A 25,388-nucleotide genomic window follows, 5' to 3' on the forward strand; every position below is an offset into this window, starting at 1 on the left:
CTCCACGGGGCAACCTGAGACATTTCCATAGCACTGGGCTGAGAGACGCTCTGCGCTGGAGTCCCCTGTGCAGTTCATCTGTGAAAACAAAAACACCCGTTAGCAAAGTTTGTTTTTCAAAGAAGAAACTGAAGGAGGAGATGGAAGAATTTCTGTGGAATTACTGAACCTTAGACGTGCAACAGTCAAACATGTTGTGGTACACCAACATGCTAATTTGAGCCCATTTTCTAAAACATAAAATGTTTATTGTTGAAGCAGAATTTCTGTTTAGTTCTTACTGGTTCATTTGATACTGCTGATCATGGTGTGCAGCTGGAAATGCTGGAATACTGGGACAACCTCTTTCAAGTCATATTTCTTGGAGGGAAAAAAGTATTTCTTGGTTGTTAGCTTAGATTAGCTGAGCATAAAGACAAACAAAGAGGAAGACAGCTTTCCTTGCTTTGTAAAACTTTCTAAAGTCCATTATTGATAAATATTAAATTGAGAGTTAAATCATTTAAGTTGATAGTAATCTAAAAAATAATACAAATATAATTTATAATGTTTATTGTTTAATAAATAGTACTTTAATGTATGTAATTGTATCATGAAGTTATCATTTCATTCTCTGTTAACAGTGAAATAACTATCAATATACCATTTATTAATGATTTATTAATAAAGTGTTACCATCCCTTTAAGTTGTTTCCTACATGCAGGGTGAACATATAGTAGTTGTACCAATGGATGGATGTTATAAGGATCAAGTGAAGTGCGGTGTCCTCCAGGGATAATCTGTGGGCCCTCTCTATTTGACATTATTTCCAAAAGCAACATTATTTTATGATAGAATTACATAATTTTCTTTCCAGAGAATTTTAATTGATGGATTAACTGATAACTTGATGTATAAAGGACAACGCTCCAAATGTATTGTTTAATATGAAAGACACAGTCAAAGTTCAAATGTTCAGTCATAGGCAATAAATCGATAAATTAAAGTGTATACATGCTGTAAAGTTTACCTGTAAAGAGGTGGGTATGACACCCTGAAGGATCTTCATCTGTTGCCATAGAGACAATTCCAATATAGCTGCGCTGTTCTTTGATACAACATTAAAAAGGATATCAACCACTCTCTCGTCTCCTGTGTGAAGGACCACGCCTGTGTCCAGACTTTCTTTTTCTAACTAACCGTGGGAAAGAAAACACAAGAACAGATATCAAGTTGATAGATCTAGTGTTGTTTATGAAATATGCTAGGGATATAAAAATGGTAGATAGTCCTGCACCTGGTAATGTGCTTTAGCTAGTATGGAGCCTGATACACCTCTCTTCAGCAGGGCTTTGAAGTGATGGTGCAGCCTGGAGAAGAACTCCCATCGTTGTGTAAGCTGGTCAGTCTTTCCTCCATTAAACTCAGCTTTTAGATGTTCTGCTCCAGCATGCAGCTCTGCAAAGACTGACAAACGACCTTCATCCTGGGCCCACCTCAGCTGGGCATCACTGCTGGCAGGTACACCTGTATTCAGTGGTCAAAGGCAGTCAGACACCAGGAGAAGCTATATGTGTGCATACGTATAAAGTAATGATTTACCTGTGGCATTTAGTAAGACAAAGGAATGAGATAGCCTTGTGTAGATCTCTCCCATCCCTCCATCCCCAATTCGGCGACTCGCATTCATGCACAAATGCTCCGCCCCTGACCGAACACACAGCCAATCACGTGCCATGTGAAATTTTGTTCCCATCATGCCCTCTTCATCTTCTCTGTCCAAAATATCTCTGAGAGCCTCCTGATGTCTGAGCTCCACGCTGTACAAGGTCTCCATCACTCGTACTCTCAGCTGTCCTACAATGATAACAAAGAATAAAAAATGATCACGATGTCAGGAAGTAAATGTCCAAACTAAATCACAAGCTACCACGTAATATTACAAATATAATAGGTAACATTTCCGCATTCAAATGTCTATACCTATAAACCTACAATATGTTAGCTATTTGGTTGTGTTTCCAACAATATCAATATAGAGAAATTCCGGTTGTTTAAATCAAGGAAACGGTGCATTTCAATTGGTCGACTCATATGTTGATGCATCCCCTGCCATAAATTGACGTGTTATCGGATTTTAAGCAACTTTTTTACAACACTCTTTTTAGATATTGGTGGTTTTTAGCTTAATATTTTACCCGGTGGAGGACTTTAGTCATCTAACGACTGTATCTTAAATTATATGATATGATTCGATAATATTGTCAGTTCAAGTCAAAAGCTTTTTTTGCAGATCCATTTACAACTTCAGATATGACAAACAATAAACAAGAAACAAGTGAAAAAACATTTAACATAACATTAAATCACAATATGTCCGGCAGTGGCTCAGTCAGTAGGGGCTTGGACTGCGAGCCGTAGAGTCGACGGTTCAAGTCCCCGAACAGACCTAAATATGGAGTGTGGACTGCTACTTGGAGAGTTCCCAGTTCACCTCCTGCCCTGCCGTGGTGCCCTTGAGCAAGGCACCGGACATTCCCCTTCCCCCCCACTCCTATTGCTCCCCGGGTGCTGTGCAATAGCTGCCCACTGCTCCTAGTACTAGACTCCTGGCACTAGGATGGGTTAAAAGCAGAGAACACATTTCACTGTGCTGTGTGCTCTGCATGTGTGACCATTAAAGAGCGTTTCATCCCTCCGATTCTATTCTATGTTCAACACCCTTTAATGTACATTAATTTGAGATTAAATTAAGAGTGGTGCCTCAGGGATCAATCACTGGGCCCTCTTAATTTTATTATCATAGCGTTACTGGCGATACATAGACATATGGTCTATGGATTACAGTTTACTCAACGTACTAAATACTCAAACACAATTCCCCACAAGTTTTTGGGGGATTAGACTCCTTATTTAATTGTAAGATTGACTGGTTCACAAGAGTTATCACAGAAACAAGCTAAGCAGATGTTAGGAGCAGCTGGACTGCGTCGGGGAAGCACTGATGTATAACTGTTGCTTTATCGAGTATTATAGTTTAATTCCCCAGATTAATTAATTTTGAAGAGAAGGGGACCTCTCTAGATAACTCAGCTCCCTGTAAAACTAAATGAAGGAATCCTATCCAGGAGAAGCTGACTGCAAATAAAAACTCACAATTCCATGCTTCTTTGCGATGCATCCAAACTCTTTAGATATTGTTTTGATTGGAAGACCCCTGGTGGCAGAAAATGACTAGTTGATTAAATGAACACTACCTTCAATGAGGGTGTCAGACTGTCCCAGCAGCCCGTCCAGCCCCAGGACTGTAGGCAGCACAGCGAGGCTGGCCATGGAGTGCCTCAGGTCCCCGGACACAGCCAGCTGGAGACCCCCGGTGTCTTTGAGAGACCCTTTGAGCTGAGCCAGCAGAGCCTCATGGCCCTGAGTGTAGGAGCCATGTAGAGACACACTGGAGGGACGTTATTGCAATGAGAATCAAACGTCCAAAAAGAGACTTAAGACATTATTTAACACAAAATGATACAGTGCAATAGATGTGGTGTATTACCATTACATGATCGCAAAAGGAAAACCTACTTTACATGTTCTATAAACTAATGACAAGAAATCATAACAATAGGGATAAAATACATATTTTTTTCATCAATTGCATTTTGTTATCATTTTGTGTGTTGCTAATATTATTTATTGTTGTTTTTTTGAACGGATGGTATTCAAACCCTCATTCAATTATACTATACCAAAAAAAGATAGATGCACACACCTGTCCGAGGACATGTTGGCAGCCATGTTTACGTGCAGGTCGGTGGCAGAAGGTAGCAGACTCTGGGATACGTTCACAGTCAGTCCCATGGCTCTCTTTCCCCTCTGGATGGAGTGGGACATCTGGGCGTCCAGCTTCACCCTGTCCTTCCCATCAGCCCTCACATGTAGGGAGCTACTTCCTGTGCCACGAACTGCAGAAACGTCTGCAGTGGCCTGTACCTTAACATGGACAACATCACATTTAGAAGATAGGTTAGATGCTAAAATGCAGACACATTTTGTTTTCTGACTTTTTATTTATTTGACTATTTTCGGACCACTGACAGACATTATTTTGCAAAAAACCGAAGCAGTCTACCTCTAATGTTTTGGGTATCTTTGATTTGAAAGGATGGGTGAGGGAGGAATAAAGACCGACTCTTCCTGATGTTCCATTGAGCTGTACAGAAAGCTAAAGAGAAACAAACAAAAAATGCATAATTAACGCCAATTAAACATGCAATAATTACAATTCCGAGTTGTTTTTACTCACTTGGCATTCCTGTCGCTCTATTTTCAGTTTCCCTCCAGCCTGATAATCAAAGTCACTGTTGTCTTTGGGGTTCCATCCTACATTTCCCTCCACTATAGCGGAGGAGGGGAGCTGCAGCTGTAACAGTAATAACAGACAAGTGGTCACAAGTTCAGCCTTTTCTACTGTAAACTATACTGTACGCTGCTGGAGGTGGACTTGTTAGTTGTTAAGAACTTACAGCTATCTGCATGCATCATACATATAACAAATGGTTTTGTCTGTAGAATAATGATGGTAATAGTCTGCTTCACCTGGAGTAGATGGGAGAAGTTGGCTCTGACTTTTATCTCTTGGTGAGTTGAGTGCAAAGGGTTAAACTGAACTTGTCCAAAGAACGTCAGTCTCTCTTTGCTGCCGACCCGTAACCTTCCCTGTATGTCTCTCTGGGTCTTAAAAGGAAATGTAAAACATATATTAAATACACAAATGTTCCCAACATTTTCTAACAGTATATAAGTTAGTGTACTTACTTACATTTGATCATACTTATCAAATAAATATGCTTATCCATTGTAATTCAATTAAATTATCCTACAACTCTGCAAGTTTTAGTTTATAATTTACAAGTTTAATATCTTAATAAACATTGAACTTGAATTTAAGGGGACACGATACAGGAGAATAAGGTCAAACATGTAACTAGTAGATATCACCATGCTCATAGGCGTCATTTGCGCTGGGGACATGTCTGCAACACTTTTTGAAATGGCCAATTTTGTCCCCACCACTTTTTAAAAGTATAACTTGTAAATGTTCTGAAAAATAGCGTGCAAAAAGAAATGTAATTTTTTTTAAAGAAAACATTGCTCTGGCTTTGCAGCAACAGAGTAATTCCTCCTTACTTTACTGACTCTAAAATGACCCAAAAACATACAGCAATGTTGTTTGGCCTGTTTGCCTGGCCCTGAAGTAAAGGTTGTCTTGTTGCTTTATTTTCTTGTCCGAGAGTACCAGAATGCGTAGTTTACATGTTAAAAGGGGGAGGATCCCCCCAGACCCCCCTGCAGGGCTACAGTTTGCAAACATGGTTTTCACAACATGTGAGTGTGCATTTGCGTCGCTGTGGAGAACAGGCGTGTTCAAGACTCTTAAAGAAAGACGGAGAACATCGGCTTCCTCCTTAATTTTCCCCTGGCCACACATCTATAATGGTTCCTACGGAAACAGTCTGTAGCCTGAAACTGTGAATCCTGTCTATACACGTGTTGATAGCAAATAGTAAGGAAATGGGTGTGTACAAAAAAAGCAATACAGTTTTATTTTTATCTGAAAAAAAGTGTCCCCACCTCATGACCATGCTACTTCCCCAGTAGATAATATACATTAACGCAGTTACTTTTTGGTTTATTTGTCACTTTCTAAAATGTTTAAATATGCATTATTAAACGCTAAGTTTTTGGTTATAAGCACTTAATGTGTGTGTATTTTGGATCATTTAGTTTTACTAGTCTCAAAGAAGAAATGTTATAGAAGCAAAATAGCCAACATTTTCAATATTGACCAGAGAAGATATTTCTGTATCCAGACCCCTTAAAAGCGAAGGAAAGAGAGTTCAAAATTTAGTAAAAGGATATGTAATAAAATGTCATTACCTTTTAAATAAATAAAGAGGTTATTTTTTTTATTGTGAGCGTTTTGAGTTTAGAAGGCTGGCAGTTTACCTGGTTGCTGTTTAGGGTCACGCAGACCTCTGAGTCTGATGGAATAGTGTCAGAGCCGAAAGGATGGACGAGTGCAGAACAAACCTAAACATGGAAAAAGCCAGAAAACATATCGATAAGCAATAACAATCGACTTGTGTCATGTGTGAGTCATAAATCAACATGTGTCAAACTTACAAAAGGGCTCGGTGGTTTGTAGCCGAGGGTGAGGGTGTGGATGACCTCTCTGTTGCCATGGAAACCCGCTTTGGACTCCAGGATGTAGAGGCCTTTGAGGAGGTCGACGGTGAAAGTCTCCCGTAGGAGGAAAGTCTGAGGAAAGGTGTGGAAGGGCTGTCTGTGCGATATGGCAGCTATTAATGTCAGCAACTGGCATTTTAACATAACTACAACATCCTAAAATACATCAACAGATGAAGTCCGAGTGAATCACAGACCTGAGCTGCAGCATGACTCTTTTCTGATACATCTTCTTGTCCTTCCTCAGCTCCTCCACTACACCCTCAAACTCCAGCTCTGTGGACGGACTCTTCGGCTTCGAGAAGGTCATCTTCAGGATCGCTTGCCTCTTTTTCAAATTCTAAAAGAAGTGAGAAGATAATCATTTTCATGAACGGATTACTAGACCATCTGACTGAGCAAAAAAGACATAACACAGACAGAAATACTGACCAAAAGGAGACACAAAATAGGTGAAAAGAGACAGAATATGATCACAAAGAGAAGCAAAATGTCCAAGAAAAACAGCCATAAAACAGACACAAAAATATTACAAATAGGGAGAATATTGCCACAAAAAGCCAAAAACCTTTCAAAATAGACAGAATACAAAAATAAAGATACAAAAAACTTCCAAAAAGAAATGCAAAATGACATAAAATAGACACGAAAGGGCTACAAAGAGACAGAATATAACCACAAGTCACAAAAAACATAAAAAAAGAGCGGATTATGAACACAAAGGGATGTAAAACGTCAGACGCAAAGGGCTACAAAGAGATGCAAAACGGCAAAACCAAAAAAAGAGACACACAAAACAACTTCAAAAGAAAGAATAAAACTACAAAGAGAAACAAATGTACAACAAAGAGACGGAATATAAACACAAAGAGACATCAAATAGCTACAAAGACAGGCAAGAAAAACTAAAGTCTCTTTGAATCTGTGGCTCTGGTTTAACTGTTCTGTATATAGGATGGGCGGGGACCCTTTACATGTCTGTGCCTGGGGCCTAATGTCTCATATTCCGCTCATAATCTAAAAGCATTTCAGTAATAATCCCACCCTTCCACAGACACCACCCACCTTGTCCACGGTGTTCAGGGCAGCAGAGAGGCTGGCGTTGTGCCTGCCGCAGGTGGAGGTCATGTGCAGGGTGTGGCTGGATTTAGAGGCCTCCAGGGAGACGTCTCCTCTCAGGGGGGGGGTCCAAAACGAGCTCAGAGAGCCGGAGGCCTTCACACCGCGCTTCCCCACCACGGCCCACCCCCCTGCCTGGGGAGGGACAGGAGGAGTGAGAAAGACAGTGGAAACTTTAGGCAAAATGTTCAGTGTTATAAATGAAATCACTAATGGAGCATTTGAGTGATATCATTAATTATTTAAATTAGTATTTTTGCTTAATATGTGTAACCTTTCTAGTGCATTCTTTTTTTTTATTGATATATTTGTGTGACCTTTATTATTAATTGTTGTTTATTTTTCTTTTGATCTATTTACCTTGGTCATATGGTGCCTTACATCCTTAAAATAAAGTTTTAAAAAACTGATCTCCTCTCATCTCAATCAATAACATTGTATTTATATACTCTCCTATCACACATTACACATTTGTCTCAGTCAGCAGTTTTTATACTGTGTACAGCATACAACACCTCGCAATAACAAGGAGAATCCCCCCAAATAAACCCACAATTAATAGGACAAAAATGAAGACACTTTGGGAGAGAAACAGAGGATGTCCTTCTCACAGGACCAGGTGTGTGTAGATTAATAAAGATAACACAACTACACAATCATTTCACAAATAATAAGAATGATATGAACGTATATAAATAAGTTAGATTGTTAATATCTCCCAGGTGTGTTCCCCCCCTCCCTCACCTGGATGTACTGAGCGGCTGCTGTGCTGATCTCCAGGCGGGCCTCCCCCCCCCGGCCCCGGCTCCTGTAGAGAGCCTCCAGCATGAGGGTCCGGATGTTCAGCCACTTGCTGGCGGTCAGCTCTGAGGTGAGCTGGAGGGAGTGGCTCTGCTGCTGGGTCAGTCTGTGGGAGGTGAACACGTACAGCCAGGGAGAGTCCAAGGTGAGGCTGCCTGGAGGAGAAGAGAGACAGGATTCTGACCAGGGCCTCACTGCCAACACACTCCAATTACAGTCAGACAGAATTGTACCGGTAAATGTTGATAATAAAAATACATTGATTAATAATATACATTAGGTTCTAAATCAAACATCTTATTGTTCTTTTGAGTGTCACTGTCTGTAGTACTACGATAAGATATGAAAATATACGATATCTGATAAACAAGATACAATACGAAAACGATAAGATATACGATATACAATATAAAGTAAAATATACAATACAATATACAACATATGATATACGATATACTGTATACGATATACGATATACGACAACAATATAAAATACAATATATGATACGATATACAGTATACGGTATAGGATATCAAGATAAGATATACGATGCAATATGATATACGATATAAGATATGATGTAAGATGCGATATATATAATAATAATAATAATAATAGCTTGGATTTATATAGCGCCTTTCATGAGACCCAAGGTCGCTTTACAAACAAGAACAGGAGTAGAAACAAACATAACAAAAGGCAGTCAGACAAACAGTCATACAGACAAAACAACAAATATATTAGGGGCCAAAGGCCTTAGCAGACAGATGGGACTTGAGGGCCCTTTGAAGGCGTCAAGCGTGGGGATGTTGCGGATCTCCGCAGGGAGAGCATTCCAGAGGGTGGGGGCTGCCATACTGAAGGCTCTGTCCCCGAAGGTTCGCAGGTTGGTGCGGGGGGTGGTAAGCAGGCCAGAGTCTGAAAACCGCAGGTTCTAGGNCGCAGGGAGAGCATTCCAGAGGGTGGGGGCTGCCATACTTAAGGCTCTGTCCCCGAAGGTTCGCAGGTTGGTGCGGGGGGCCAGAGTCTGAAGACCGCAGGTTCCGAGTCGGGGCATGTGGGCGGAGGAGGTCCGATAAGTACTGGGGGGCATGGGCATGGAGGGACTTGTAGGTGAGCACAGTTTTGAACATACTGGAGCCTTACCAGGGTCCAAACGGGAGGTGAACTATTGTATCTTGTTTATCAGATATCGTATACTATAATATCTTATCGTAGTACTACAGACAGTGATACTCTCAAAAAAACAATAAGATGTTTGATTTAGAACCTAATGTATAATCAATGTGTTTTTATTATCAACATTTACCGGTGGACTAGGGTTTCTATATGATACGATATACGATATGCAATACATGGTACAATAATTGATAAGACACAATATACGATACGATATACGACATACGGGGTACGATATACGATATGACATAGGATAGACGATACAATATGATTTACAATACGTCACGATATATGTTACGATAAACAATACGATAGGATACAATACAAATATGATTGACAAAAACGATTTAATATGATATACTACAATACGATATGAGACAAAATAATACAATATATTATTATTAAAAACAATGATGCTTTAAATAACTATAATCCTTTGTTTAAAGACCATTAAACATAGGCAACAAGTTAACTCTATCTATGTCAAATGAAATATAGCTGTTTTACCTTCCCATTTCCTCAGCGAGGAGCCTTTGGGGGGGCTTTTCCAGTGTAATCCGGCCACCAGAGGCATCAGGTTGTTGTAATGGATTTTGAGGTGAGTGCTGCTCTCTGAGCCCAGCTGTTTCAGGTGATAGTGCATCAGCTGGGTCCGGTAGTTCAGATTCTTCTCTGGGACCTGGAGACTGAACTGGGTTCACCAGAGGAAAGATTTTACTGTACTTTGGTTGGACATAAAATATCAATTTCGTGCTTAGAAAATGTAAATACAAGGATTATTTTTATTATATACGTGCGTTTGTTTGGAATAGTTCTGTTTACCTCCAGTGTGTAGCTGGTGTGGTTTTGTGTGGATTGGTTTTTGAAGGACTGGCTCAGTAGAAGTGTGCGTTTGTTGTTGATCTCGTCCCAGTGTTTGCCGTAGCTCACGTCCAGGGACGATTTAATGTGGACAGCGCTTTCCTCGTGGCGGAGGTGGATCTGCAGACACAGAAAAGAAACAAAGAGCTCTGTTCGGAAGCTATATAGTAAGATTTTTCAGCATTTCCACTCATGATTTTCTATATGAATGGTGCATATAAAGACATACTATATTGAAACAGCAATTTACCTAAAAGGACAGAGAAGTTGTTGGTGTTGAGTCTATCAGTTTGTTTGTTTGTTTGTTTATTTGTTTGTTTTGTTGTTTGACTTAGGTTTACCCCAACAAAAGGATGTCACAAACTGACTTTGCAAGGCAGCTGTAGACGAGCAACTCCCATGATCTTGGAGATAAAATTACTGTTTTTTTCAACAAAGTATGGTGGCTTTGGGGAGGTCTTAGATAACAGATGCACTTTCCTCGTATAAAAAACTATATGACGGCAAGGTCAGCCGTTGTAAATATTTACAATATAACATACACTTAAAGCGTTAGACTTTTCTATTAAGTGAGCCTTTCTTTAAGCTGGCTAAAATACATTTCGCACCTGCCTCTGTCCACAGAAATACATTGGGTTTTTTCACAAGCTGTAACTACCGCTACTTGTTTTTCAAAACTGGGGGCATGATGACCATCGTCCACTGTAGGTTATACAGCGACTTTGTATTAGTGCCTCATAACCCCACAAAATCCAGACTACCCTTTACCAGCTTGTGTGAGATCACACAGTGGGTTTCAGGTACCTTGTGGTTGATGGGAGCCGTGTTGGAGCAGTAGAATTCCTGTTCTGCTCTCATGATGTAGGTGAGGTTTGAGTCCCTCTCCCTCCTTAGTCTCTGAGACGTGTAGCACTCCTGACGCAGGTGCCGGGCATCACCTGTGCAGGGGTTAAAGGTCAGGGAAACTGAAGTTTTTGTGAGCTAAAAATTATACCTGACGGGGAGAAACTTGAAGTAAAATTGCTCAATTTCCTCCAAACATTAACAAGAGCACTTTTTTTTTAGGAAGAACAGATGACTTAAATGCATTTTTTAGTGGTGGTAGCTTTAAAAAACGTGCCATTTTGAAAAACTCATCAGGAATATCTCTTTCGAAATAAATTGAAAATAGTGATTTATCTAAAAACCTTTTTTTTTCACTGTCGTCTGTATAATAAACAGGATATTGGATAGGCAGTTGGTCCGAAGAAGGAGACATTCTGCTGCTGAGTTTTCCAAAATACAGAAACAAAAAAGATGTGTTAGCCTTTGCCAATGACACTTTAACAATCTGAATGAATAGAGCAGCACCGTAGTACCATTTCCTACCAAAATGAGCGGATATAAGCTGTTTTTTTAAACACTAACCCATATTATATTACCATTGATGGAGTTAAAGCAGTTAAATACCGTCACTTTCCTAATTGCAACCTTTCCCACTAAAGAGGACTATTGGAGGATTCTTAATTTTTTGTATGGTTTTAGGCATACTGTTCCTTTACTTTTTTAGAGTTTACTCCTGCTTTTTTTTATGTGTCCCTTTTTTGCAACTTAATTTCTCTGGTAATATTATGAATTCACCATTATACACCAAAGCAAATTCCTTGTATGTATAATAAACCTTATACTAGTCGTGTGGCTTCTCAAAATGTACATATTTTAGTAGCTCACCTCCTAGACCATATTTGAGCCTGAGCGCGGAGCTCCACAATGAGCCCTTCTGCTCCATCAGACCCAGCATCCTGGTGCCCACCACCCCAGGTAACAAGAGCTCCGCCTCCACAGAGTACTGCCTGCTGCTGGCATCCCGCCTGCGCTCCAGGGACACTGATGGAGGAACGAACACAGCTAAACCACATGTCAAAGGTAAACATTCTAAACAGCATAGGGACAACTTTTACAGGGATTCCTTGGCCCGTCCACACGGCGGCGTGCGTTGAAGCTTCGACGCAGCTTCCCATTCACTTTGAATGGGGCGACGTCACCCTTTGCCGAACTGCATTGTGCTTCCGTCGCGGCACTTTGCCTCCGTTGCTCGCTTCAAAAGTTGAGAAAAGTTCAACTTTTCAAGCTTCGACGGAAGCGTCAGCCAATCAAATCATATTGTCACATTGTTTTTCGGATTGCATAGAAGTCTATGAAAAAATGACCCTACTTGTAACTTGATTTGTGACTTAGGTTAACATTTTCTGAATAATACATTTATGGTAAATATTATGTCAAATGTAAATGTTGAAAATTAATATTATATATATTATATTAGTTGCATACCCGACAGTGATGCAGTTTCTCTGAACACGTTCTTCACAGTGGCGGAGAAGCTGGTCTTCCTGCCCAGTCCATGTGTAACATTGGCAGAGAGGACCATGGGAAGTCCATCAGCGGCCATTTTGGCTTCAAGGTGATAGCGCATCCTCTGCTCTGACAGCAGGGTGTGAGTGTCCACTAAGCCCTAGAAATAAACTAATTAACATCTTTCATGACTAGACATGTCATCTTATCACATAGCATACACAATCTCAATACTTGCCATGACGTAATAGTGAACACCATCAATTATAAGCTCTAGCTTCCCTGACTTTACGTTCCTCTCTTGTTCAAGTTGCCCTGAAAAAACAACACATTTTCAGTATTAAACCCTGAAAGAAGTTTTTTTCCCATAATTCCCCTCTGCGACTGACCTTGTATGTGGATGGTTTTCAGAGGGTGGGTGATCCTCAGCAGCAGTCTGTGGGGGTTGAAGGTCAGGTCCAGAGACATGTCCCTGGGGATGGAGGACTGAGGTGTGGCCAGGAGGAAGTGGATGGAGGCCTCTCTGGGCAGCCAGGTGCCTCTCTGAAACACGAGTTGTGAGGCTAGATAAAGAGATCTCACACAGGGGAATACAAAGAGCTTAGCTTCTTCTTTTCTCCTACCTGAGGGCGCAGTGAGTAGGTGGCCTCCAACATATAATAATGTAGGCCTCGGTCAAGCTTCAGCAGGCGGAGGGAGATGTGGACGGGTCCTGGAGCCGGAAGTGAAACCCCTGGGGCAGCCGATGGGTACGAGGCGTTGGAGCACAGCTGCCAGCCGACCATCTTGGACCCTGCCAAGGAAGCAGAGATCAAACAGAATCTTTTATCACCTGACAATCGTAGAAAGTAAGCCGACAGGCAAAATCCTAAATCGTCCTATCCCTGCTTCTGTGTGTGATGTATAAATCTATACAGAGTGTTGTGTTGGAGGACTCACATGTCTTTGGGGTGCAGGAGGTCTTTTGCACTCGACTCTTTGGCCCCCTGATCTCCTCTCTGTGGTCTCCACTGAGCTGAAACACTCTGGAGCTGGTCAACACAAACAGATGGACACACTCGCTGAAACCCTTGACATATCAAACGCTGACTGATTGTGTTCAATTAAAATGTATTTATTAATTCGAAGATTTTGCAACCTGCTAAACATAATCAAGAAGAAATAAAGTTTGTACAAATAAGTGTAAAGCAAAGTGCAAATGTGGTAAAAAATATGTATTAAATATTGAACCAATTCAACAATTACATGTTTAAAAATCTTACACTAACACAGTGGTTCTCAAACTTTTTCTGTCAGGCCCCCCCTTTGGAGAAAAAAAGAAGTCGGGCCCCCCCAACACAAGTCAGGCTCAGTGGCGGCGCCAGAGATTTATTTTGGGGGTGCTGTGGGGTAGCTTGACGTTTCATAAAGGGTGCTCAAACATTTAAGGTTTCCCATTAATGTACCGGGCGCTACAGTGGAATGTTCTACTGCAACAATCCCCACGCAAATACACAATGTACCCGCGACTGTTACAATGAAGGCTCGATAATCAGCTCACGGAATATAGCTGTAAGCAGGGGTCAAGTGCTATTTTTATAGGTGTTGTGCGGACCTCACATAGGAGGGTCCGGGGGCAAGCTCCCCCGGGAAGATTTATTTTTAAATATTGAAGTTAAATGCATCAATCTGGTGCACTTTGAGAGCAAAATGAAGAGATCTATGGATACCTCTCTCAACACCCATTTGAAACAGAACTGTAAACAGGTTTTTTTATTTTTTTTATTTTACAAATCGCCCTTTTAAACTTTATTCTTGTTTTACTGTCATTTAGTATTTCATACCTGTTTTTCATTTATTCTCTTATTTTTTTATAACTATAATGATCATATAAACGTGTGCCTCGGAAATAATTGTTTACATTAATGGTGACCAAAACATTTGAGACCCACTGAGATAACACTGAGAGAGTCCTTTAGCTCACTGAGTCTCTCAGTCTGACAGGAGAGGACTCTCCTCCACTTTGTTATTGAAAAAACTCCTTATATCCGTTAGCGTAGCTCGCTAGCACCAGAAGCTAACAACAACGATCTCCGGTACCGGTGCGCTCTCTCTCTCTCTCTCTCTCGCTCGTGCACACAAAATGGCTCAGACCCAGACGTAATAGTACTGCATCATATTATTTTCGAATCAATAATTTTTCAAATTATGATTTTTTTTTTTTTATAACAATTTTTTTATAACAATTTTTCCTCCTGATCTCTCGCGCCCCCCCTGGCATGCCTCTGCCTCCCCCACTTTGAGAACCACTGCACTAACAGCATTTCCTGGTCTAAAAAATGATGACAGCTCTATAGGGCCTTAAAACAGCATCCTGCTAATATCTAGCAGGGGGTGACTCCATTGGTTGCATTAAAAAAAAGGCTTATTGTATAAAAGTCTATGAGAAAATGACATTACTTCGCACTTCTTTTATTACCCCAGTAAATATTTTTCTAATCATTTTATGGTCTCAATTTCTAGTTTGTAGTCTTTTTCAATACATCGTGATGTTCATTTAGTAAAGTTGGGTCCCATTTAGAGTGAAATAGACGATAAAGCAGGAAATACTTTAGGGCCTATCTAATTAGCAGATCTCTACCACATGGTGTAGAACAGTTGGGGTGTTTTCGTCTTACAACTTTAACAGTGCATTTACAGTTTCAGAAAGTTACTTTTTGGATGCCAAAAAGTTTTGGTGTTTGGTTTTACTTAGCTTTACCCTCTTGTACCATTTCTGATTCTAAAAGATGACGAATGAAGGAAGAAATAATTCTGGTAGTAATCCACTGTTACCTGAGAGAGATGATGTCCATGACGTCCTCCGGTGTGTTCAGTGTGACCCGGACATCCCGCCCCTCCTGCAGCTGAACACTACCATCCAGACTGGTGGAGCTCCTCAGCTCAGAGACCCAGTCCACCGCAGCCTGACCCAGAGCACCGTCAACCCCCATCCTGGCCGACAGCCCCACGTAGGCACTGGGAATACAGACAGCAGTTACACTCTACCGCTTGTAACCGAATGTCAGAGTAGTAGCCCCTGTTAGATTATATGGAAGTACTTTGGTTTGATGTATCCGGTCAGGGAGAAGTGAGAGGTGTCCCTGTAGTTGATGTTGCCCTTCAGACGCAGCGACAGGAGGGAGGTCATGTTGATGCCCAGTTTGATGGGTAAACCGGACAGAGACGGTAAAACCAGCTCGTCTGTCATCAGCACGGCTCGGTGGTTCAGCTGGACTTCCTGACCCTGGAGGACAGAGAGTGTGTGAGAAACTGACAGGAGGGTAAACAGACAGAGACTAGCTCAAGTAAGACTAGGAGCATGGACTGAGGTTAAATCTGGAGGACGACTGGTGACGACTCATTTGTGGTATTCTTGTTCATCACTATCCTGCTTCTGGCAGAACTACTGTGATAATATAGCAAAAACACTGTTGATAACTGTTAATGTTTTTCCCCTATATTGCAATATTTGGGTTTGCAGAAGACTCCAAACATTACACCTCGAAGCAAAAAAACTCTATTACTTAAAAATAAGATATTCGGTGAGAGAAAATTCTTATAAGATATAAATCTAAATCCTTTTTTTACACACCATGTTGTTTCAATATTACAATTTAAAGCTCATCACACACTGAATTCGGAATACACATCTCGAAATTCAAAAATGGGACCATCCAAGGAGCGCATAAACGTACCATTAGCCTTGGTGGATGTTTTTTTCTCTATTGGGATTTTCTCTATTTTTTTTTACTTTTAACTTTGAATAGTTTGCATACAAATTTAAAATGCAGAAAGGATACCTTTTTGTCCGTTTGATCCATTGAGATAAACATAGTCTTAGTTTAATGTATCATGTTATGTCATTGTTAAACTGACATTTTCTTTTTCTCTTGTGCCATATCTTAAAAAATATATTAAAGCATATTTAAGAGTAGCTGCTGTGAGTATACCTTGAGCAGTTTGACAGCCAGTCCGGCCACGCTCAGCGAGAGATGGTCCAGTTGGTTGTAGAGATCTTCACATGAGAACACACTGAGCTCATTGCCAAACACCTTCACACCGACCCAGCACCGGGGCCTGTTCTCCTCTGATCTCCTCCTCCCAAACAACTGGAAAAGACACATTTATGAACATTCTCTAAAAAAAAAATTGTTTCAAGAGAGCTGAAACAAGTAGTCAGTTATTTGTTTGGCAGAGAATTAATCGCCAACTAAGGATTTGATGATTGTGGCTTCTTAAATGTGAGTATTGATGCTTGCATTTGTCTTGTTCTTCAATTCCTGTAACTAAATACCTTAGATGCAAATTCAGGAACTTAGGCCATTTTTATTTTCTAACCTCATGGGTCAATGAAACATTAATCAAGAAAATAACCTGTAAATTAATCAATAGTAAAAATAGTTGTGAGCTGCAGCCCTAATTTAGGCATTTACTTCAAGTGTTTTACAAATGTACATTCAAAATAACAGTTTTAAATCTAAAATGCAATATAAATGGCCACAAGTCCGCTGCAAAAACCTCCCCACATGTTCACGTCTGTGTATCCCTCTTGACCAGGCTTGGTGTTAATCCTGCTGCCTTAACTGCTCTTAATAAAGTAGAGATAACTGGCCTTCAGCAATCACAGTGACCTCACCATGGCCCTGGCCTGGCTCAGATAACTGCTGGTGTCAGATAAACACGCTTCTTTTTCTGCACTACGTCCATCCTCTGGTCTTCTTCTTGTCCTTGATGCCTCTTTGGACTGCGACTTTGGACTTTGAGCCTGGGACTCTCCATCTGAGTTCTGCTGACCGAAAACGTTCCTCAAAAGAGGTTCAGCGTTTTCAACGTGAAGGTCCACCTAAGTTGGGAAATAAATACATGGGTTGAAGTACATTTTGTAGGACTTTAATTTAGTTTTAGAATTCAAGTGGACATGAAACTCACTTCCAGAAGGTTGTGGGCTCTGCCATGTAAATACAGTGTAAGGTTGGCAGAGGCAGATCTTGGTAGAAACGATTTGGGAGAGAAAACCAAAGAGGTTTCCACATTTGTAATCCCCATGCCTGAAAGGAATTAGTCATGTAACATTAAGTTTATCTTGTATTGTTTATCTTGAATTTGAAACTGAAGGGACACCATCTTTACCTGATGAAATAGTGTAGTCTGAATAAAAAGAGTATTTCAAAAACTCAGCCTCAAAGTCTCTGCTGATAATGTCATCAGGCAGTGACTCGATTAGGGGCTGCTTCATGGGGTCCTCGCTCCTCAGGACATTAGTCAGGTGACTCCACACATATGAGCCCACTGGAGAAGCAGAAGAGAAACAGTTATTAATGTCCATCAAGATGAGAAAGTTCTAAAAATGAATATCCCGCTTTAAGTTTTGCCCCTTTACCATTCATTGTTACTTTAACCCAGAAAAATATCTCGCAAATTTGTGAATTAAATCTCAGATAATTTCTTTATACTTCCTCGCAAATATAGGACGCTATAATTTCAGATGTTCAAGCTTTTTTCAGAAATGTGTGATTTTTTGTTCTCACCTTATGGGTCAATGAATCCCATTGTCCTTTTTCATTGTAAAAAGGAAAAAAAGGTTGTAATTGCTTAGACATTAGGCATAAGGAAACTTGCCAATTCGAATTCTGAAGTTCAATTTTGTTTGCATTTAACCACTTTGCATAAGTAGATAAACCAGAGTTAGCTTCATAAATGACTACTTAGAATTATTGGAATAAGTCATTTGGACACATTGGGTCAATCATTTATATAAATGAGGAATTCTAGAAACACAGGAATAGACCCCTGGGGTACACCATACTGTAATTGGGCTTTGCGTTAATGGCAATGCAACCTTTTTAACAGTGTTATGTATTACACAAATAATATCCTAGCCATACGATTGCTGTGTTGAGAAAACATGCTTCTGCAGTTAACACTGTAAAAGTTGTTATTCACCTACACAACATTTTACAACAAATAAATAGTTTTTGATCAAGTTATAGTGAGATGTAATCTGTCAGAGAAAGCAAAGCCATGTACCCTATTGGAGTTTATGAAAGTCATACTGATGTCTCTAGACAGAATAGAGTTGGAATTAAAGTAAACAAGATTAATTTTATATACACATTCTTAGTAATTTGGGGAAACATGCTAGCAGACAATGTTTAATAATTATTAGAACAAATCATCATCTATGTTTAAAAAGAAAATGAAGTCTTGTTAGCAAGACCAACTAAAAAAATACAGAAAATAAAGTGGCTTCTATAATGAATACTTAATCTGTTTGACAATGAAAGCTGACATTGTTCATTAATATTTTAATTTCAGGAGGAAACACATCTATCTACCAACCACAAAGGTTTGAATCAGACCTTGGCGGGAGGTCTCGTTCCTCAGCGTGGTCTTGACCACTTCAAACACGTCCTGGTCGGGGCAGTGCATGAGCTGCTGGTATGCAGCGATTCTGACCTCGGGATCCTCCTGGGAGGAGCGGTACAGCTGCAACAGCACAGACCTCTGGAGGAAGGAAACTGCTGTCACTCACTCATGTTAGACGGCTCAGCACCTCTTCACCTCCACCTCTACTCATCATGAATCAATTAGACAGTTAGCCTCTTTGATATGAAGAGATATTAGTTTTTGAAAAACGAGTAACTGAACCTTCTATTGAAAAAGGACAGTTATCTAGAGTTACCTATTTTCACAAATGTAAGTGAATGATTTCAGTAAAAATGTAGGTATTAACTAGAATCAACTCACATCAGGAGCACTTTGTTAGCCTAACAGGTACACTAAACTTGTATTCAATTATGGCATTAAGTCATTTTCCTCACACCAAATGTTTTCTTCTACCCAATCTTTAACTGTCCTCTGTCATAAAATGGCAACAAAGCTGTAAAGATAATGTAATCAACTTACATCAGCTGAGCAGGGAAAGCGTCTGAAGGCTTGGATGGCGGCTAGTCTCAGCTCAAGTGCAGTTGAGGGGCTTAGCATGTAGCATTTTAGCAATGGAATAAAGGTTGGAACCGACAGACCAATGTTTCCCACGGATTTCAGTGCATAATAAAACTGTTGGGGTGAAAATATACATGTATATTAGCCATTGTTTATGTACAATTGTTCAAATCAACAGGTTTAGTCAGGTGAATATATGCTAATGCAGCTAGTGTGCGTGTCTGTATGAAAGCACCTTAGCTTGAGTGGGTTGTTCTTCCTCGCAGCCCTCCTTCAGGGTTTCCTCAAGCATCTGTATGAAGGACTGCACCTGAGGAAGTTCACTACAGGAGGCTTGAGACTTTTGGCACAGTTGATACACAAGAGAGGATCCAGCTAGCAGCGCCTTTGAACGAAGCTCTTGGACCTGCAGTAAGGCCTAACACAGATAGAAGACAAGCCTCAATACAGAAATGATTTCATTTAATTGATGAGATATTTAGTTCTTCATTAATGTCACATAGAGGTTCCTACATTGATGGACTCGATGATCTGTGGCGATGGATGAGGGATGAGGGCCATGGTGGTTAAAAAAGCGTAAGCCTGCTCCTCCTCCAGCTCTTTGCTCCTCATCAGGTCGGTCAGCAGGACGATGCAGTGTTCAGATCCACAGGCTGGTAATGCATCCAACAGAGGCTGCCTGTCCAACCAGTTAATGAGCGTCAGTATCAACCTCTGCTGTATGTATGTGTCATAATGTGGTATTAAAGAAATTACTGCTGTTTCCAGTGTTTATGCTAGGCTAACCGACGGCTAGCTTGCAGCTTCATATACAGACAGGAGGGTAGGTATTAATCTTCACTGTTGTACTATATTTGTTAATGTTGCCTTCATCTCATTTAGTTGTGTCAGTTAGTCATACCATGAACAAGAAATCACAAAAAAACGGTCAGCCGGACTTTACCGAAATGGGACTGTTGCTTTTTCCATAATCACACATGTGCTTTGGGGGATCTTGTGTTTGGTCTTTGACTATTTACTGTTTTATTCCGTCATTGAACACTGACTCATGACTTTAGTAGCAAATTACATTACTGGCAATCGGTTTTACAAACCGCAAAACTGGCGGCACTGGTATTGTTTTTAGCTTTCACAACAACACAAATGCAATCACAAAACCTACAGCTGTGTAGTTGAGTTTAAAAGATTGGTTGGGCAAGGGGAACCCGGAATTCAGGGTTAGGAAGTGGGATAAGGGGGCGCACCCCCCCATACGTTACACCTTGGCCCGATTTGGCCTTTCGGCTGGTGTGATCCCATTAAACCAAAGAAAGGTTTATTCTCAATTTAAACCTGAATATATGCAGAGTAATCCATAGCTGATATTTTATGATTATGAAGTTAGTCTTGAAACAAGATTTTGTATCTTAAGTCAAAATGTCAGTTTGTTATATTCTGCATAGACGATACTAAGAAGGTTTAATGTAAGTCATCCGTCTCACAGTAGTCTCTGATTGAGTTAGTTACTGTCCCACACAGACTGTCTTTTGTTAACATATTTTGCCAGAGGCTGTGTATTTTCTAATGGTAACCGATATACAAAAGTTCCTTCAGCTTAAATCAAATGTACTGGTCACACAATAAATGTTTTTCTCTATAACAAGTGTGGAAATATCCAATTTAAACTCACATGTATAGACATTGATTCATAACTGAATGACTCAACATAACATACTGTATGTTATTATATAACACAAAGAAAATACTGACCAGTCGTTGAGGCACTTGAAAGACGCTTCTTGCCAAAGTGTCTTCAATTGAGCAAGTGTCAGATCTCTTAGCTGGAAAGCCAGTTCAAGGAACTCTTGCAATAGCTGAGAGCAAACACCAAACACATATATAGACTTAGATTTTTGATATCCTAAAATCAATTAAATGTACTCTCCATTTTTTCAAATCTATTCCTGCTCAACCAGAACCAATGGCTTCCTACAGAATGCACTTTTTATCCCACACAGCTTTTATATCACAGTGTCAGGCTCTGGGTCTGACAGCTATTTTTAAACACATCCCATGTAAACAAATTATGATGAGGGCTGCCAGATTATGTTTGACTGGCCTCCTGTGTATGGGAATCATTTAAATGATTCACAGTAAAGTATTGGGGGAAGTCAATCCTCTTAATTAGGCTAGCATTCTGGGAGGGTACGGGCAATCTTGTAACCCATTGGCATCTTGTTCTGATGCATTAATGTGTGTAAAGAGAACTGGATACAGCATTTGAGGTAGAGCCCTGCTCATTTCAATCAAAGTTCTGGTTGGAGCACAAGGCAAAAAACTTTGACATCTGAGAGTAAAAACACCCACAACTCCTGGTGATGTTCCGCATCAATGAGCCCATGGAGCAAGCATTCCAAAATGATGGTTTAGAACTACGCTAACTTAAATGGTGATAAACAATTTAACTGTGCACATAATCTAAACTTTCAAACTTCATCAGTCCGAATCAATCAAATAAAAAATAAAAAATGTTATCCAATTATTTATAGAGGTCTCTAAACCAATGTAAGTCAATTGGAAAACAGATTTTTAGGACCAATGGGATCAGGTGACGGAACCCTGCAGAACCCTGTTTATTGTGACACTCATTGTTTACAGTCCTTTAGCCTTTTGAGAGGCCGGAATGGAGTTGGAGTAGCGAGACAACGACGTCTATGACCATTTTGTTTCAAAAGTAGCCAGTTTATTAGCAAATGTTAATGTATTAAAAAACATAATCATCGTCAGACGATAAGCGATGGGTTTCCTAAATTGCTTTTGAGCCAATACTTTCTGCCTATTTTGCTCTCTACACGGACTGTTTGTTTGTTGAGTCCTACCAGTTGTGGGTCTGAGGTGAGGCTACATAACATCCGAACAGTTTGGCTGGCTTGCTGAGGTGTTGACGCTCTGGCTTTTCCTGGCCTTGCAGCCCCCTCGTCCTCAAACTGCAGATCAGTCAGAACACCAAGACCTACGGAATCTGCATTGAGGAGAACAGGCATCAGGATACTTGTCTATAAAACAGTTGCTAAGTTGTAAGCACTCCTCCTGACCTGCTCCTGAGGGGGTCCCTGGCTGGGCTCTGAGCAGCAGCAGGGTCGACACTGTTTTTGTCTTAACCAACCCTGCCGTCCCGGACCATGTTGCCATAGAAACAACTTCAGTGCAGTTGACCTCTTCCATCACTGTAGATCCATGCTTCTGAATACAGTTCAGTTCTGATTGCACTGACTAGCAAAGAAAGAAAACAAACCTTGCATCATGAAAGAAGAACTGTAATGCAACAGTTGAACCACATTACTGATGTTATTTTGATGACAGAGGGCTCAGGGTTAGGGTTGTGCAGAAAAGTGTGAACCAGCGTCATCACTCTCTTTCAACTTCCACTTTCCTTGAACTCAGATACCAAAGATAAGAAAAAGGAATCAACAAGTATAATGGGCCGAAGCTGGGGTTTTGTAAGTACCAGCAAGGATGGAGTGCAATAAAATGCTTTAAAATAGAATCAGAGCTTGTTTTTGTTTGCAAAAAACATTGCCAATGTGGTCTGGGCTCGGCCCTTAACGTCCTGACTGCCCCTATCAACATTATCAAGGCCCATGGACCCCCACTGACACTGACCCTTAGCCACATCAGAGGCATTATGCTTTACATTAATGTACAGAATATGAACATTAGGATAATAGGGCCCCTTTAAAATGCCTCAGTTTCAACAGTGTCTTTATCAAAAAAAGAAGAGTGGTAAACTCACAGTATCTTCAATTAAAGCTACTGAATGGGGCCAGAAGTGTGCCAGTCTGGCCTGTTGGCAATGTTTTAGATCCCTGCTCTTCAGCAGTACAGTTCCTCTCCTCTCATACTTGCTGCTGCACGTCCCATACACATCAGTCTGGGAAGAGGGATTAGAGAAAATTCAGATAATTACCATTGTGAGTGCACTACATTATGGCAAGATGGTGTTAATGACAGTTCTTGTTTGTTGCAGGAGTAGAGGGGATGTTTTCGGACTAGAAGTAGTTATTTTGAAATTTCCATAAAGACAGAGGAGCTACTGCATACACAGAACAGAGCCCTCATTAACCCTCACCTCTTTTACTAATTCCTGTTTGGAGGCCATGCGGGAGGTCTGGAGCATACTCAGTAGAGCCCTTTTAAAGTTGAGGGCCCACACCTGCTCCCCCTCCTGGAGACAGAGGGCCGTGACCTTTCCCCCATGGAGGGAGAACTTGAGGCGCGTTCTCTCCAGTGAATCTCTGGGAAACAAAAACAGCAGATGAGCCCCCCGGGGACCCAACACACAGACAAGTGAAGCATCGGAACAGAGTATCACATTCATAGGAAAAACAGTTGTGGCATTCCAAAACGATCTGGACTTTGAATGCTGCACAATGAGGACAGACATGCAAAATAGAGCACATTTACTTATAAAGACATCATAAAGTTGTACCTCAAGCTCTTTAAGCGTTGCACAGAGTGTTCCTTCTGAGGGGAAAGTCGCTTTATCTGTGGATTCCTGATCTGCAAGTGAACAAATGAATGAGTTTTTGCATTTCTTTTTTAATCCCACTAACACTCCTATGAAAACTGACCTGCATCATTAGGTGACACTTGGAAACCACGTCGATATCAACCACACAGTCCAAAGCCAGTCCATTCCTTCCAGCACTGGAGCCATGAAGGGTTGTAGTAATTGTCGTGCTATACCTGTAAGTATACCTGACCCCTCTCTGATAGGACAAGTCGGGGGTAGGAGACCCTAAAGACATGAAATAATAAGATTTAAAGAAAGTGAGTTTTTAATTGAGGCAAATCTTGTGGTATAAAAATGTTTATGTCAAATCTTATCATTTAAGTATTTTTCAGTGAGCATGCATTGTGACATAAGCAACAAACTGGTTTCTCACCAGCACAACTTGAATCACAGAGATTTGGTTCCGTCCGAAAGCAATCACCTACTGCATGGAATATCAGGTCAAAAAAAAATTCAACATAATGACAAAAAACAACAACTTTTCGTATAGAAAATTCACCAAACCTCTATATTTAACCCTCATGTTATCTCGACTCTTAGGCAAGTCAACTCTACCTTTAATGGAAAATTCAATTGCACACCATGAATGCATATATCACACAACAAAAGACACAACTCACCGTGTAGCAGCAGAAAAAGAAGATGCAGACAACTGAGTGGTAACAAGAACATAGCCATAGCAATCCCTGTAGTAACTTCAGGTTTGGCTTCCTCCAAGCCTCCTCCACATGTAAGTGGGATGAAAACCAAGCACTGTTTCCACCACTGAATGACCAGGCTTGTACGTGGGCTTCCACAGTGACCCATGGTGCTCACAGCGACCAATCAGGAAATACCTTCCCAACTGGAGCTACAAACACACTCCGAGCCAATCACTTGAGTGGACCTCAGAAAGAACCCCCCCCCAAAAAAACATGTAATGACATACTGTGAGATCAAATTCATTTGATTGCATTGTTCAGTTTGAAAGATGACATCATAATGTACAATGTAAAACATATTTATCTGCAGGTATATATCCTAATTATAGTACAATAGTAAAGCATGACAGAGCACAACCTGGAGTTATAATAATGACCAAAGTGTTATTGCTATTGTAAATTATATTAATAGTTCAGGACACACAGTTACATACACATTGTCATTATGACCATAATCAATAAGCCACACAACCAGTGTGGACTCTAACCTATTAAAGCTGATTCATAAACTTCTCTCTACACACAGCTTAGTGAGGTGAGCGTCAGGGAAGAGGGACATCTAGTGTCTGGGTTTATGGATAAAAACAGTTGGAGAAGTGTATAGGCTACAGAGAGTCCTTCGTGTAACTAAATTTGCCCCGAAGGTGTAAAAAA

General features: G+C 40.6%; 2 protein-coding genes across 2 annotated transcripts in view; both read right to left on the minus strand.

Moving 5' to 3' along the window:
- LOC104948391 (uncharacterized) lies at window positions 1-25,018 on the minus strand. The gene is made up of 43 exons (XM_010774586.1): window positions 24,654-25,018; window positions 24,407-24,457; window positions 24,092-24,258; window positions 23,950-24,020; window positions 23,590-23,755; window positions 23,254-23,391; window positions 22,556-22,733; window positions 22,340-22,482; window positions 21,231-21,334; window positions 19,995-20,160; window positions 19,717-19,899; window positions 19,443-19,595; window positions 18,896-19,040; window positions 17,667-17,825; window positions 17,466-17,584; window positions 17,173-17,379; window positions 16,487-16,645; window positions 15,596-15,780; window positions 15,330-15,512; window positions 13,455-13,546; window positions 13,139-13,308; window positions 12,905-13,058; window positions 12,754-12,830; window positions 12,495-12,675; window positions 11,895-12,050; window positions 10,989-11,122; window positions 10,146-10,304; window positions 9,831-10,014; window positions 8,087-8,298; window positions 7,289-7,477; window positions 6,421-6,563; window positions 6,161-6,320; window positions 5,984-6,067; window positions 4,574-4,711; window positions 4,281-4,397; window positions 4,107-4,199; window positions 3,747-3,967; window positions 3,238-3,431; window positions 1,583-1,837; window positions 1,278-1,507; window positions 1,011-1,175; window positions 282-360; window positions 1-78 (listed from the first exon to the last, which is right to left on the minus strand). The coding sequence occupies exons 1-42, from the start codon at window positions 24,838-24,840 to the stop codon at window positions 286-288; spliced, it is 6,447 nt and encodes a 2,148-aa protein (XP_010772888.1). The 5' UTR covers window positions 24,841-25,018; the 3' UTR covers window positions 1-78; window positions 282-285.
- LOC104948393 (matrix metalloproteinase-15-like) overlaps window positions 1-25,388 on the minus strand; it is a 162,556-nt gene that overhangs the window by 45,700 nt on the left and 91,468 nt on the right. The gene's annotated exons all lie outside the window — the stretch shown is intronic.

Source organism: Notothenia coriiceps, unplaced genomic scaffold (genome assembly GCF_000735185.1).
Source record: "Notothenia coriiceps isolate Sejong01 unplaced genomic scaffold, NC01 NC01_scaffold00014289, whole genome shotgun sequence".
NCBI lineage: Eukaryota > Metazoa > Chordata > Actinopteri > Perciformes > Nototheniidae > Notothenia > Notothenia coriiceps.